We start from the raw sequence: 16,713 nt of genomic DNA, 5'->3' as shown, positions 1-16,713 counted from the left end.
ATGTATTGTGACATTCATCCATTTAGTAAATCATGGATATCATTGTTTTTGGCTTAGCCCAAAGTGCAAACCCACTTATTAGGGTTTAACTGTACATTAACAAAGCCATCATAGCAATTACTCTTGTTTCTTTTCAAAAACTGACTTAGCATTAGGCTGTAAAGTTATAAGCAAAGTATGATTTCCATTGATTTTGCGTTTAAGACCACCCTCCATGTTGTTTTCATGCCAAGAATAAGGAGATAGTTTGCCATTGTTTCTTTTGGGGTGCCTTTCAACTCCCTGTAAATCCTGCAGCTTGGCTTTTTCCAAAGCTTCTTGTCCCAATCCCAGTTCCAGTCATTCTTACTCTCTGATCGTAGGGAAGGTTCTTCTAAGAATGATTGAAACATTTAAATTTTTTGAAATGGGTTATGAAGTTGCATCTGATCAATGAAGTTGCTCAAGTATCATTCCACTCATACATCCTGGGTAATCTTCTCCTAGCCCTTAGGAACTGTTATAGATTTAAAACATAAACATTCATATTTTTCTAAAAAATTAAATGAAATATAATATATAAAACTACAAGATTGTATAATAACAACACAATGTGGTGAAGGCTGAAATCATTGCTGTGTTGCCCCTTTATTTTATACAACTTGGGGTGAGTGGGGTGATCTTAATTTATACCTAAGAATCTGCATCAGAATGTAGAATGTTTGATCATTGCTACAAATTATGAACTATTTATATTTTATTTACTTTTTTAATATATTGCCACTCCTGTATGTTAGAAAAGTTGTTTGAAAAACATTAATCTGTAATTGAAAAAAATCTGAAACGTAAAAAATTTCAGACCCGATTGATTTTATCCTGAGCCGAAATAAAAGACAAACTGACATGAAAGATGTTTTACAAAGTACTTTCTTTTTTAAAAAAATCTCATTTTTAAAGAAGGTGAAATTCTGAAGGAAATACTCAGAAACTTTGAGATACCTCAAAGGGTGCGTTGGAAATGTCTATATTGTCTTCTACTCTGGTTGAAGCCATAATCTGTTGACCATACTGTCAGCTGATGCTCCGTTCAAAATCCAAGAAAGAAATACTTAGACTCTTGTAATTAGAGAAAAGATATCTTTTACTGGAAGTTAGTGGTAGCAACGAGAAAATTCTGAATCTGGGGAAATAGGCACGTACATCACATATATCAAGGGAGTGAAATGTTCCCACCCCCAATAGTTCAAACGGTTCTTCCAATTAAAAGTTGTGAACTTTATCATGGGGACATCTCCAGGTGGTGATGATTAGTTGACCTTGGCTTACTCAGATAAAGGTTTGCAATTGCGCAGAGAAGAGAAAGCTAAGCAGGAATGAGAAACCCTCCCCAGTTTATACAATATCAGTTATTAACACTTTCAACACTTTCCACCCCCCGTTACTCATGGCAGCCAGAAAGAAGCAAAGGAAAGGAGGAAGATCTTGAAGGCTGACACATACCTGCAATTCTTAAAACAATCCCTCTGAGAAAAAAGAGCGGTTCTTTCTCGCAGTACTTTTCTCTCATCAGGGGTTTCCTCAAAACTGTCAACCATCACTCCACAGCACAAGCATGAAGGAAGGAACTCAGACCCTCAAAGATCTCCAACTAGGCTCTTTTTCTTCTTTCCACTTTTAGATTTTTTTAAGTGCCCATCTAGTGCCCTATAACCATCTCCATTTGTGTTACCATTCCTTCCTTCCTTCCTTTTTTCTCTCTCTCTCTTTCTTTCTTTTCCTCCCCATAATGTCTTCCCCTCTAACACAATGTAATTTCTAATCTCCTGAAATAAGGACCTTGCACACAAATACTGAACAATCATCGGAACAGGAATGCTGTATAAAACGGGTTTGGAGTGTTGAGTGTTGAGATTTAGTGCACCCAGAATAGTTCTGCTTTTACAGAGCTGGAGGTTTGCTGCTCTTTCTGTCTCTGCCTAGGTCTTAATTGAGCTCTCCAGTGCCTCTCCCCTGGATAACACTCCCCGCTGGTACGCTCTGAAGGAGCAGAGTGAAAGCATTGAGCACGGGAGATCCCACTCAGGGCAGAGTAGCCAACCGTCTCCGAAAATGTCAGTCATCAAGAGTAGAAGCCATGGTATTTTTCCTGACCCATCAAAAGGTAAGGTTTCCACCCCACACACCCCTCTTTGTGGGCAGCAGGGTAGGTTCTCCTGGCAACCTCTGGCTTTATGGACCATTTGATGTGAAATCAGAGGAGAAGCACTGTGGGTCCCCTAGCTTAGCCAGGAAGTTATTTCCGTTCTTAAGTATGATGGAGAAATAACCTTAAGATATTTTTAAGTTGAGAGAGAGAGGGAAAGGAAGAGGGAAAGAGAGCAGGAGGGAGGGAGGGAGGGAGGTGGGGGGGAGCACTCATAGGTAAAAGGAGAGGAGGGGGAAAAGGTTTCTTCTAAGTTTTGCCCTTCTTAGGAGGGTAGAACCTATTGGAGCCCCTCCTGAGCACTTGGCCCCTCCTTTACCCAAGCAGCCGATGGAGGCGCTGGGGGCCGTAGGGTGGGGGAAAGGAGGCTTTAAAAGAGAAGCAAGGAAAGGCATCCCACACTCACTTTGGAAGCGATGGGGAATGAATAGAAGGTGGCCTCCATTTTGGCCAATACAGTTTACAGCCCGTTCTGGCCATGAGGCATTCAGGGAGTAAAGCTCAGCCCCAGAAGACTTAAGTTTGGCTTCCAGAAGGTCTTGTTTCTAAACTAATTCCTGGCAGGAACTCATGGATTGCCTTGCACCAGTCATTCTCAGCTTCAACATAGCAGTAGGAGCCGTGTCTTATTTCACAGGCGTAGAATTGCCACAGGACAAAGCTGACCAGGAACACGGCCACACAAAGGCTTTGCCCTGGAGTTTAAAAGCTCTCCAGAGGCTGCGGAGACCCCATAACAGGGGCTGTTAAGAGCCGATTTGCACTGGAGCCAGGGGCAAAGTAGAGGAACCTACAGCGGTACAAGAGTCACCCATTTTCCAACCTTAACTTCACACCTTTGAGGAAAGAGGGGGCTTTATAGCTTTGAATTTCCTTCTCTTAGGAACTACTGGGGTCTTTGCAAATGTCCAGACTGCGCAGGTAGCACATGGACATGGGAGCGGGAGTTTGTTTCTTCAGGGTCTGTGGAAGATTAGGGTTGGGCATTATTCTCTGCTTCTTATTCTCAACAACACAGCAAGGTAAGAGGAGGAGGAGGAGACCCCACCTGTGGTTTTCAGTCGAGGGATGACGGTGTACAAGACGTTCTCTTGCATATATAATCTCTCTGTGGTTCTGAGGTGGGTGAAGGCTAATGTGCTGTATTCCCAGTGTTTTTTCTCTGACAATTCTTGGCCAGATATGCAGATGCCCACCATTGAGAAGTCCCACAGCAGCCCAGGAAGTTCCAAATCTTCCTCCGAGGGACACCTGCGTTCTCACGGACCATCTCGCAGCCAAAGCAAAACCAGTGTAACTCAAACTCACCTTGAAGATGCTGGGGCAGCCATCGCTGCTGCTGAAGCCGCCGTCCAACAGCTCCGCCTCCAACCAAGTAAAAGACACAAATAAAATTCCTCAGCATGGCAGCTTAATTCTCATCTGTGGCCTTCTCCCACCCTTCTCCCATCTTCCTGCTTGCCCATCTTCCCTGCTGTTGGCCTTTCCTTTCCGCTCTGGGCACACTGTGCATCTCTCACCTGTTCAGTATTCTGCCTGTTTGTGTGTAAATACATAGAAATACAAGATAATCTCCTTTTCTACTGATATATATATATATATATATATATAGAATGCCACTAAACTGGTTGTTTTTCCAGCATGTTTCCCATTTGCTCAGTATGTCATGATCCTGCACTTCTTATGGGAAAGGTTTGCAGTGTTTTGTTCCTTTGGTGTCACTAAATGCCTCAACTAATTTAAATCTTATATACTTTGCTTCCAGCTCTACCCCTACCTGAGAATTGTGGAAAATTTATAAAAAAACAGCACACTAAATTTGAAAAGCAAATGGGGTAGACCTATTGTAGAATATCAGAATTTGAAAACTAAAATGAAAGAACATATTTGGTTCAGTTTTATACTAGTAAATGTTCTTTCCTTTGGACAAAATTATTTTTTTAGAAACAACATCCTTGAAATGTTTTCTTCAACCAATGATAATATTGTACAACCAGACAGAAATTCATTGGCTGTAATTAAAATTAAATACTGGCTTTATTATCGGTGTAATCATTAGCCCTATATTATATGGGGGGGTATAAGAAATGTTAATTAGCAATGAGGCTTGACAATTGCAGCTGTATTTCTGTATTTCACCACGGGTAAATCATTCTTTCGTGGAATTACAGGTTGAGGATTTAGTGTGTGGCAAATTAGTGTAATCCAACTGTGGCAACTTTTGCTCTCCCGTGACAATTGGTGTCCAGCCACTGTTGCATAATGCAAAAGGCAGGAAATCAAATCCTCCATGTCTTCTTTATCCTTTTATTTTAATTAAAAAGAAACAGCCAGTTTAATTACCATTTACTGCTCTTTGTGTGTGATGTCTCTTTGGAATTCAAAGAAACTTTGCCTATTTAAATGCAGAAAAGAGAACCTCCCTATTTCTGTTTGCATGACTAACATTTAAGCTGGTTCCATCTGAGGTACACATTGTGGGTTTCCATTTCACCCATAACTGCCACAGCAGCCCATAAAAGCGGTCAGTCTAATCATGCAAGGAAGCTGCACAGACACAGCATAGCGGGAGTCCTCCCCATTCAAAGAACTCAGTCTGACAATCTGCCTCCACCAGCCAGTGACAACAAAGAGCAAAGCCAACTAGCCCTCAGGAAAGTGATGTCCGATGGACCCTTCAGCCCTGAAGGAGGTGAGCAGAAAGACACCCCACAGAGGGATCCCTGGCCTGAACCAAAGGCCTTCTGGCTGGGCCCGCTAACTCATTGCACGGTGAAGTTGTTCCTCCGCTTGCGGCCTCCGATATTCCACTGGGTTAAAAGAGGTTTAAGATTTCTTAGTTGCCAAAGCTCTGGTCTCATAAGCTCTGGTTGACATCGACCCTAATACAAAGAGCATCCCTCCTCCTCCAAAACTCCAGGGCATCATGCTGATATTGCCAACTAAATGGCAGGCGTTTATTTTGAACCCCTTAAGCATGATTAAACCATTTTTTGTATAACTAAAGTCTATGGTGGCACACAGGAATTACAACATGGATGCCTTGTTATTGTTTTGTTGTGTCGGTGCTATCACTTTGACATATGCTGTGTATTCTGCTGTGAAAAATCTTACCTTTCAAAAGAAATTTTTTTCCTGGAAGTTGAACAGGGAGACTCAATGAAGGCAGCTGCTGAATTCCATCCAGAGGATGTTCGTTTGTTCATGGTAGACAAGCGGAGCTGGGACTTAGCTGGTTTCCCAGGTCTTTTGTATCCGGTTTGAAAAGCGGGTCTTCTGCCATTCCAGGAGCCCAAACGGCCTGAATAAACAGGAGGTGCAAATTCTCCTCCTCTTGGCTGCCTTTATTTAACCAGCCTCTTGAGTGTCCACTGAGAAGAGCCATGTGCTTCTCACTCAGTAAGAGGCTGGCTGTGAACTGCCAGGTCGGTTCTGTGCTATTGCCATATGCGGCAGCTGCTTTTCCCTTTCCGCTTTGTGTGGCAAACCTCTATACAGAGGAGTGTCTGAGGACAATAAACCATTCAGACATGTAAAGACAAACACGGGAATCTAATGTTCAGCATTTTCAAACATTATTTAAGATCAAATAAAAAAGAAACTGTATTTTCTGTTTCATATTTCTGCTGTGTAATTATGTTAATATTCATCCAGGTTTTTTAATTCTATGTAAAATTTAATTGTTGGGTTCAAAAATTTCTTAAGCATACTAGCATTCCAGCTACTGAGGTACCTGGACTGTGCAATTTTGTCAATGCACATTTCACCTGTATATAATACCAAGCAAAAACTCTGGGTAAGTCCTAGTCAAAATGTACCGGAGCAAAATCATTAAAACAACCATTATAAATAAACCAGCTTTATTCCTTTTTAGCCAATGCTTTCTAATAAAACATCTTCCCTATTATTGTCAAACCATGGGTTATTCTGTGGTGTCAATTTCTCATGTGATTCTAGTGCAAATCTTATACATTAATAATCAAATATATGTAGCAGCTTCGAAGGCTGCAAGCAAATAATCCCCAATTAATATACCTAAAGTCTAAAACTTGCCAAGATTTCAAAAGGATCACACATACTTCTAATTTGGCCCAAAGAGAGCAATATTCACATACATAGAAAAATCTCATTTCACAGGAATATAGAAATTAACAAGAGAGCCCAGTAATAAATTGGAATGCCTGTCAAATCAATGCCACCATCTTCATACAGCAACCTCTGTATGAAGACATTTAAGGGCTTTGGGCATTTTCTCTGAAATGCTTCTTTATTGATTAATTTCACTCCCACCTTCTCCCATTCTGGCATCTCCTAAAAGGCCCCTTCGCTAACAGGCACCCCTGTTGCTCCTTCGCTCTCCCCCCACCCCCACTAAGAGATTTCGGAGGTCAACCTTGGTTGCAAAGCAGCCACAGCCATCCCTATTGAATCCGACAGCCCAGCAACTCGGGTCTTGCTCTGGTAGAGGCTGTCTTATGGTACAGAGAAACCCGCAGCCAGGTACTTTTTCTGCTTGAAATGATCTTCTTTTTGGCAAGCCAGTTCAACACCTGGTGTTTGCCAGTGACTCAAGCCAGATCTTGAGCGACCTCCAGAAAATAAAGGGAGGTGGAGCTGAGGGGGCCTCAGGACAAGATTGTCCCCTCATTGCTCTATATGACTTGATGTTTCTAGAGTTCCTCACTTCGGCTGCAGGGACTATTGGCGGCTTCCATGCCTCTCTTCCCCAGCTGAATGACCCCTCGCCTCTCCCTCCTCTCTGCAGGGGTGGCCAGCTCTCCCTGGCCATGTTGGGGTCAGATCCTCTTCTCGCTTTTCTTCTTTCCATGAAGGTTTTCTCTATTCTTCTATTCTATTTATTCTATTTCTCTAGAATAAAAAGGCCTGATATTTAACACAAAAGATTAAGAAAATAGATGATAAAAAAGTAAAGTTTTAGGAGGGTTCTTTATAGGTGTTGCTCCCTTCTCTCCCTTTTTGGCTACCCCTCCTGGATTTGGGGTCATTAAATGGGTATTATTTCCTTAGATCATTTTTGGGAAATGAAATTAAACAGTTATGTGCAGTTTTAATTAGTGCTGAAGAAATATATTCAAGGACTGAGTAAAAATACGAACTATATAATAGCTGATATTTAACTGATAGACTTCAATCAAATTGGCCACTTACTGCATTTTTAACAGTTGTTGTTCACTATTGTAATCTTTGAGCTACTTGAATTAAAAAGACTTAGTTCTACAATGGCATCTTTACTGATAGATTAATGTTGTTTAAGTATCCAATAACTCTGAGGAGATTATGGGAGAAATGTGTTGTTTGGCTAAAAAAGCCTTCTGTCAGAGCCCCAGTTAACATAGCCTTCCGCCTTCAGCTAAGCTAATGTCAAATTCTGTAACTGCATCTCAATTACACCCAGGTAGCCCACCCAGAAAAGGTAGGGCAAAACCCTAAAGCCAAAATTCAGCACAAGGCAGGAGAATATTGTGAGAATACTTCCATTCCCTCTTGCAAATAACCAGATCTTATTTAGATTAGTTAGGGTTTCATCCACTCAGCCAACCGGTGGGATCCAATCCCTGTAACTCTTTCTACTCCATGCAGCCAGGTCTACCACCAACCACAGGCCAGGAGAAAGCTCGGTGTCTTCCACTGGCTCATCAACCGGAACCTTTGGCAGCGGGTACAGTGTGGACAGTGAAGGAAGCAACGGCGGCAACAACAACGCCGCCACCACCACCACTACTACCACCACCACCACCGGGGACCTTTTCCCCATTCCAAGAATGTATGGGCTTTTCCTTTTATCATTTACTGTGTTTTCCCTAATCACTGAGAAAAGAGTAGACTAGCTCTTCAGAGCTCAGGAAGCAGCTGCCTTCCCTTCTGCCGAATCATTCTGGGCTGCCCTCCTGTCCCATTTCCAGCCTCTGGGTCCCCTCAAGGACAGCAGGAACACTCTTGAGAGAGTCCATTGAAGTCTGTGTGGGGACTGAAAGCCCTTTCTTCCATTGGCAGCGGCACTCGACCCAACTTGGTTAATCTTAGAAGTTAAGCAGCCTCATAGCGCCACTGGCTTTGGCTGGTGAGGTTAACAATATGCAGTGGTCAAACTTTAAAGCTGTAGGGATGTCTTCGTTGCTGTCCAGTAGTTACACATCAGACCAGATATGGTAGCTCTCAGTGTTACCTTTTATTGAACGCAGCTGCCTTTTTCAAATGGGAATCAAGAGGCTTGCATATTTTTTTACTATTCTACTTGCTTCTCTGTGATCAATTGAACAGATTTTTTTTGTATTCTGTATATTTATATATTTATACATTTACAGAATCACCTTTGTTAATAGCAGACCCACCTATGTTTTTCAACAGAGGAAAGATGAGCCAGAATGGACAAGAAGCCGTGAAGCAATCAGGGGTGGGATTAACAGAGATTGAAGGTAAAGTGTCTGTCTCAATTCAAAATGAATTATCTAGGAGTCTGTAAAAATATTTGTTGCTATTCTATTCATCTAAATGCTATTTTTCTAAAAAAAAAAAAATAAAGCTCTGCTTTATTGTAATCAAAAGTGCTATGATGGTAGCAATGATAGGCCTTTCAGTGTAAACAACCTAATGTCAGTAGGCAAATATTATTATTGAGAGTTTTGCAGTGATAATTCAGCGGCAGAAAAATAAACACAGATGGCTGATGCTTCATTTAACATCTTTATAAACATAATAAGATTTTACAAACCAGTTGTAGATTTCTCCAACATGGAGCAAACTCAAACAGAAACATGTTGCAACTTCAGAGCAGAGCCCCAGTCTTCAGCATGCAAGCAAGTCAGTTTCATCTTCAATAGACAGACTCAGAGCTCAACGTAGCTGCAGAGTTGCAGAACTTAACATCTAGCCATGCCTAGGCTACTTTTACTTTCAGTTTCCAGCCTAGGCTAATTCTAGTTTGTTTCCAAAAACAGTCCTCATTGGCTGACTTAGTTGCTGTGCCTATTCATTGGCTGACCTTGTTACCAAGCTCTATTCCAGTTCATGAATATACTCTGACAATTATTCAATGCCAAATGCTAAATTGCATGCATCTCCAATTAGATGGTGAGAAAGGGGACAATTCATCCCATCCAGTGATGTACAAGGATAATCAAATCTAGTGTAGGAAATTAGTTAGACTTGTAGACTGTATATCCCTATTGGGCTTAGCCCCCACTGACACATCTGGGAAGCTTTGGCCCTCACAATAAGGACAGGGCAGGAGAGGGCCACCTTGTGCTCAGTCCAGACAGCTGCTTCTCACAAGGAGGATCCAGGGGAAGGGTCTCCCACAGGGGGTCAGTGCTGGGAGATGACAAGAATTGCCATCTTGCTTGCAAACTGTTTATTAACTTCTTGCAAGCTATTAGAGAGCTTTAGAATGACAACTTTGAAAATGCCCGGTGAATTTGCCTTCAATCCTGAATGAAATGAAATTTTAATCATAAATTTAAAGATTGAAAGACTTTGAAATAAATTACAAAAAGCTAAATAAGATTTTGATCTTAGGAAGTTTAAACAGACTAAGGATGCAGATAAAATTAGAATATAGAAATTTTTACAATAAGATTTTTTAATATTAAAAAAAACAAACAGCTTCTCATAGGAAATAAATTTGGTTTTTACAAGCCATAACAAAGATAAATACATTTATAGTTTCAAAAAATAGACACTAAAGGGGGTTAAAGACTCTACGAGAGGGGGGGAAAACACAAGCCAACTTTTTCTTAATTAACTGGGACTTAAATATGCAAAACATTGTAACACTGAAAATATTAAAGGAAAGATTTGGAAAAAAAAATTAATAGGCACAATATCAATAGTGTCAGTCATGTTGTCTGCCTCTATGGATAGATTTTTGTCCAAAACATGACATTGAAGAAATGACAAGTGTGGGATAAATTTTATTTGACCAGATAGTGATGGTTGCACAAGTGATATATGGAGTGGACTTTAAAAGGAAGTCCAAGAATGACTTGGAAAAGAAGTCTCACTGGATATACAACAGAAATGGGACATCAAGGAAAATACAAATGATAAACCAAGAAAGTGACCTGGATAATTTGTTTTATTTCCAAAACAGAGTTGCTAAAATGGTCTGGGTAGAAATGTGATGAATGGATAGATATCTGAAGAAACCAAATCCTGCAGCAATATTTAAATGAGCTAAAGGTTAAGATAAAGGATTGTAGAGTTGGTTTACTTGATTAAGATTAAAACAAGTCATATTGTTACTTTTGACAAACTTTTGTGAACTTTCTGCTGACCCGGGGGATAGAAGAAATGTTGTTTTATGGACTTGCTCATGAGATAAGGGGTGGGATATGGCATAAAGAGATAATTTTTGGTAATGGAGAAAGGTGAAATTTGTGTATACTTGTGATGAAGGTTGGAAGTCGCTTCTCTACAATTTCTTTTCTATTTATTATATTTTTGATGTTCTCATTCTTTTTCCTTTTTCCTTTGATTACTTTTTCTGCACCAAATTCTGGGAGGTCAGGGATAATCCAGCAGAATAGCAACATTTCCTTTCAGTAATTTTGCTTTTTTGTTTTTATTATTACAGGTAAAACTCAGGTGATGGGTGAAATAAAGATTGCCTTAAAAAAGGAAATGAAGACCGATGGAGAACAGTTAATAGTGGAAATCCTGCAATGCAGGAATATAACTTACAAGTTTAAATCTCCAGATCATTTACCAGGTATCATTTGTTCATGAACTGGTATTTATAAATATACATACATACATACATACATACATACATACATACATACATACACACACACACACACACACACACATACATACATACATACATACTGTCATGCCCCTGGTGGAGACTGATTCTGAGGAAGAGGAGGGACAGTCAACAGGGAGTGGAGGTGTGGCTCCAGAGGTGGTGGAGGCGGCTGGGGAAGGGCAGAGGCCGGCTGAGCAGTCAGAGGAGGATCCAGGCCCATCCCCTCTCCATCCTAGGTCACGCAGGGAGGAGAGGATCAGGGAAAAGCGAGGTCTACTCAAGAGGAGATTACCATGATCCTCCTCGTGGCTTGCAGCTGGGAGCTATGTATATAAGTTTGCAACTGCACAGTTAGAATTGCTGAAGTCAGTTAGTGTTCACCTTGAAAGAGGTTTATCTTTGTTGGCGTTCTTCCCATGGACTTTTCTCAGCTATTTTCCTGGAATTTATAATTAGTTATCGCGGCTTGCTTTGGAACTCTCATCAATGCGGTTTGTTTTGGTTTTCTGTTTGCCTCCTTATTTACTTTTGTGGCTTTAAATTGTACCTAATAAAACAGTGAAGTTAAGTTGAAGGCCTTACCGGACTTTAATATATGTTTTGGGTTTTGGGTTATTTTGAGAGACTATCGGTCATCACACATACATACATACATACATACATACATACATACATACATACATACATACATACATACATACATGTTATCTGGCCCTTGTTTAGTGCAGGACCCACTGACTTTTTCCTATCCTGACAAATGTCAATCATTCAAGAGTTTCTAGAGCTTTTTGAAGGACCACTCACCCCCTCAGCTTTGTGTCACCTGTAGATTTTTCAATGTCCTCTCAGAGCAAACCTAGGACAGAACTTAGTGGCACTGTTAGGGTTTTGGAATTAACCCCTAGAAGAGTATTGCAGCAGTAGTCAAGCCAGGAAGCCAAACGAGAGTGGAAGGGCCCCAGAGTATACACACACTGAACACAAACACTGTTTGTAGTTTAAATAGTTTTTAATCCAGTTAGAGTTTAAGCATTTTCATTCAGTCCATTAAGTCATTCACAGTATTTCCATCCAGTAAGACTCACTAGTATAGTCCAAGTTAAGAGTCCTTGCAATATCTTTATCAGCCGATAAAGATATCTTCTCCTCCTCCGGTTTCACTCTCCAGAGAAACAAACGCTGGATATTCAGCAAACAGTAGCATACAAAAACAGTTCAGTCACAGGCACTCACAGTCAGTAATCACAGTTAGTCGCAGCAGCACACAGTAACAGCAGCACACAGTTACAGACGGTAACAGACAGTAGCTTTCCAGCTTCCAATGCTTCCTTATATTGTAACTTCTAACCGCACCCTTAATTGGCTAATTGCCTGCTGCATTGTGCTTAAAGTGATAAGCACTTAAACCATGATATCTAAGTTTTATATATTTATTCACCCAAACCATATTTGGTATCAATGTTATACCTAACATACTCCCCTTTTGGGTGAAATAAATATATAATACCTTTACAATCTTATCCCATATTTTTCACAACTCTCCTGGTGCTTACTGGCACCTTGGGCTTTAGTAAAATTATCAGCTAAATTATCCTCCGACATACAGTACTCTAGCTGAATCATCTTACTTCTTACAGATTGTCTTACATTTAGGTATCTTAGATCTGTATGCTTGCTCCTTGTTTTTACTCCAATATTTGTGGCCATTTGAATTGCTGCCTGATTATCTTCATGTATAATTATAGGATAATCTACAGTTATACCTATATCAATTAACATTTGTTTATACATTATTAATTCTGTACATAACAATGATAAACAGGAGAATTCTGCCTCCATAGTAGACAAACTTATATGCTGTTGTCTAATTGACTTCCAGCCTATTAATGTCTTACCCAGCATTATGGCTGTTCCTGAAGTCGACTTTCTAGTGTCTCTTTCTGATGCAAAACTAGCATCTGCATAAGCACTCAAAATTAAATCACCCTTTGGTTCTAAATACAATGAATAATTCATTGTCTTTTTAAGATATCTTAATATCCTCTTAGCTGCAATCCAGTGTCTTTCACATGGTGCAGAATTGAATCTAGCCAACTGATTCACGCAGTACGATATATCTGGTCTAGACCAATTACTAATATAACTCAAACTACCAATTAAAGATTGATAAATCACCTTATCAAACTCAGGGCTTTGTACATCAGTGTTGCTAAACTCCTGACTCATTGGAGTCTTAGCTGGCTTACAAAGCTCCATCTTGTAATCTTTTAGTAATTTGCTTATCTTATCTTCCTGAGATATCTTATAACCTTTCCGTGTTTTCTTTATATTCAAACCGAGATACTTCTTTATCTCCCTAATTGCTTGATCTTTATTCTCTTTCCTAATGATGCTATTATTTTATTTGCTTCATCATTAGTTTCAGTAATCAAAGCAATGTCATCTGTGAATAGTAATAATAATGATACTTTCCCATTTGTCTCCCTTTTAAACAGACATGGATCGGCTAAACCAGCTTTAAATCCTATATTGTTAAGTTCCTTTACAATATACTGGTTCCATTCATAGCCTGATTGTTTAAGACCATAGAGGCTTTTCTTTAACAACCAACAATCATTATTATCCTTATTTTCACTTTTAATACCAACAGGTTTTTTCATATAAATAATATGTTTTAATGGGCGTGCAAGTAAGCAGTTTCCACATCTAAATGGTTAACTATATAGTTTTTACTAGCTGCCCACACTAAAGCTGCCCTCAAGGTTGCTGCCTTAAGACTAGGTGCAAACACCTCATCATAGTCATTAGCATTCTGCCTAAAACCTTGGGCTACTAACCTTGCTTTATGGATTAAATTACCATCTTTATCTATTTTTACCTTAAATATCCATTTGCAGCCAATGGATTTCTTTCCTGCAGGTAATTTTGCATTTTCATACACTTTCATATCACTTAATGAATTCAGTTCCTTATTCATTGCTGCATACCATTTTTCTTTTTCCTTATTAGGATACTTTTTAATTTCTTCTACAGAATTAGGAACTTGATTAATCTGGCACACTGTGTTAGCCTGGTACCTATCAGGCGGTCTAGATACACGTGTAGTTCTTCTGGGAATTACAGGGCTTACAGGAGGACTTTGTTGAACTACTACCTGTTCATCTTCCTCATCCTGATCAGCTATTGAATCTGTTTCTTCCTTTATGGGCACTACTTCATCCTGTATTTGTCTCTTTACTTTATTTTTAAATTTACAGGGATAACTAATGGGATTTCTATAGGATTCAATAATTACATCTTTATTGGCATCCTGTTCTAATTTCTCCCATCCTTCATGTTCTAGAAATTGGGCACTAGCACTACATAACACTTTAGATGTGCCTTTCTCCCAAAATCTATATGCCCTATGGTTTGCCTGATAACCAACGAAGAAAAATCTTTTAGCTCTATGTTGCCCTTTTTCCTGAGTTGTGCAGGAATATGCACCCATGCTGGTGCACCAAATGTGTGCAGGTAACTTAGATCAGGTTTCCTGCCATGCCACCTGGTGAATGGAATTTCACCTGTTGTTGTATTAACAACGTTGTTCAATATGTTATTAGCACACATTGTAGCCTCCCCCACAAAGAATCAGGTAACCCAGAATCATTTAACATTGTTCTAACCATTGCCTGTAGTGTTTGGCCTCTTCTTTCAATAAACGCGTTATGTTCTGGCCTGTATGGAGCAGACTTCTTATGCTCTATTCCAGCTACCTTAAGTCTGTTCTGGAATTTGTTATTAATAAATTCCGTGCCATTATCTGTCACCAGGGTTATCAGTTGTCGTTTAGACTTTCTTTCAGCAAACCTAAGCCAATTGAAAAAAATGTTGATATGTTTCAGTTTTGCTTTTCATTAAATAGCAAAACCCATATCTAGAATAATGATCCATAATGCTCAGTATATATCTAGCACCCCCATACTGGGTTTCTTTGGACCTATTATGTCTGCAAATACTACTTCTAAAGGTTCTTTTGTTTTGAAACCATTTAGCCTATTTGCAGGCAATACCTTGCTCTTATCTTCACAGCAAACATTACAACGCAAATATTTATCACAAGGTTTTAACCTTATTCCTTCAGATAACTCAACTGTCGTTTTAGCATTTTAAAATTTACATGCCCCAAACGCCTATGCAATAAATGGATACATTCTTCATGAGGCTTTATATTATTAAATACAGTTTGAGCCTCCCCTTTCTTACTATTATCTAAGACATATAATGTTCCATTTAAAGCTGCAGTTACCCTTTTGTTATCTTTTTCAATTATGCAATTATTATCCTTAAAAGTAATTACATAACCTAATTTATCTAATACCCTTACTGAAAGCAAATTAAACTTTAGTTGCGGTACATACAACATTTTTATATCCTGGTTTATGTACGGACAACGGCAAAACCTTGACCTTTCGCTTTCAGGTTCCAGCCATTGGCAAGAGATATATGTTGAGAACTTGTAGACATTTTTATAAATTTTGTCTTATCTCTTGTGATGCAGTGGGATGCGCCACTGTCAACCACCCATAAATTATTCTTCACATCAGAGTTTCTAAACGTGGCTAGTTCAAATGCTTTCTTTGGCTTTTTTATATTCTGGCTTTTTCTCTTTTTGCAGAATCTTGCCAAATGTCCTCTGCCTCCACAATTAAAACACTTTTTAATTGTGTATGCCGTTGAAGATAAATTCTCTTCTTCCAGGTGCTTTACTTTGCTTTGCTGGTTTCTTTCAAACTTTGAAGATAATTTCTCTTCTTTCTTATCTTCTCTCAGCTCGTCACGCTCACGCCTTCTTCTGGCTTCTTCTAGTAGCCTGCCTGTAATCTCGGTTAATGAGAGGCTTTCTTTTGGCAATACCTCTAACGAAGTCACATAGTCATCATAGCTTTGATCTAATGAAGATAATATTATGTAGACTTGTTGCAGTTCATTAAATATAAGCTCTTTTTCTTGCAAATCTTGAAAAATGCTCTTCATACAGTTTAAATGAACTAACATATCTCCATTCCTCTGAAGATGCGATCGAAAAGCTTCCGTGTAAGATTTATATGTGCTCCTACACTGTCCCGAACATAAATCTTCCTGAGGTTCTCCCAGCAGTTTGCAGCATTTTCTTCTCCACGAATATGGACAAGCTGCTGATCACAGAGAGTCAGTCCTATGATGCATAAAGCCTGCTCATTCTTCAGTTTAAAGTCTTGTAACTTTTCTTTATCATCATCATCAGCAGGATCCCATCTACTCACATCTGGTGGGTTTGCTATAATGTCCCACAAACCTTCTCTGCGTAGAAGTAAACTACATTTCATTGACCATGAAACATAGTTTGTTCCATCCAGCCTGGATATCATGGACAGTTGTGACAAATTTACTTGTGCCATTGCTCTTCAGATATTTTGACTATTTTAAACTAATTAAAACAGTTTGTTTTTAAAGTAATGTGCAACTCACACCAACTCTCTCTGCTATATCCTGGTTAATTAGACTATGCTGCTGGGCCCATAACCAATGTTAGGGTTTTGGAATTAACCCCTAGAAGAGTATTGCAGCAGTAGTCAAGCCAGGAAGCCAAACGAGAGTGGAAGGGCCCCAGAGTATACACACACTGAACACAAACACTGTTTGTAGTTTAAATAGTTTTTAATCCAGTTAGAGTTTAAGCATTTTCATTCAGTCCATTAAGTCATTCACAGTATTTCCATCCAGTAAGACTCACTAGTATAGT

General features: G+C 39.4%; 1 protein-coding gene across 2 annotated transcripts in view; it reads left to right on the top strand.

Annotated features, from left to right (window-relative positions):
* The window catches only part of PCLO (piccolo presynaptic cytomatrix protein), a 96,928-nt gene that overhangs the window by 70,904 nt on the left and 9,311 nt on the right, over positions 1–16,713 (top strand). For both annotated transcript variants that reach the window (XM_087969180.1, XM_087969181.1), the window contains exons 17-22: positions 1,960–2,140; positions 3,363–3,557; positions 4,692–4,874; positions 7,784–7,967; positions 8,552–8,619; positions 10,776–10,910. In XM_087969180.1, the coding sequence (XP_087825306.1) occupies positions 1,960–2,140; positions 3,363–3,557; positions 4,692–4,874; positions 7,784–7,967; positions 8,552–8,619; positions 10,776–10,910 (946 nt within the window). The remainder of the gene's footprint in view (positions 1–1,959; positions 2,141–3,362; positions 3,558–4,691; positions 4,875–7,783; positions 7,968–8,551; positions 8,620–10,775; positions 10,911–16,713) is intronic.

Source organism: Notechis scutatus, chromosome 6 (assembly GCF_049901735.1).
Source record: "Notechis scutatus isolate UNSWTSFEM ecotype Mainland chromosome 6, rNotScu1.2, whole genome shotgun sequence".
Taxonomy (NCBI): Eukaryota; Metazoa; Chordata; class Lepidosauria; order Squamata; family Elapidae; genus Notechis; species Notechis scutatus.
This window is presented reverse-complemented; position numbering and strand designations above follow the sequence as displayed.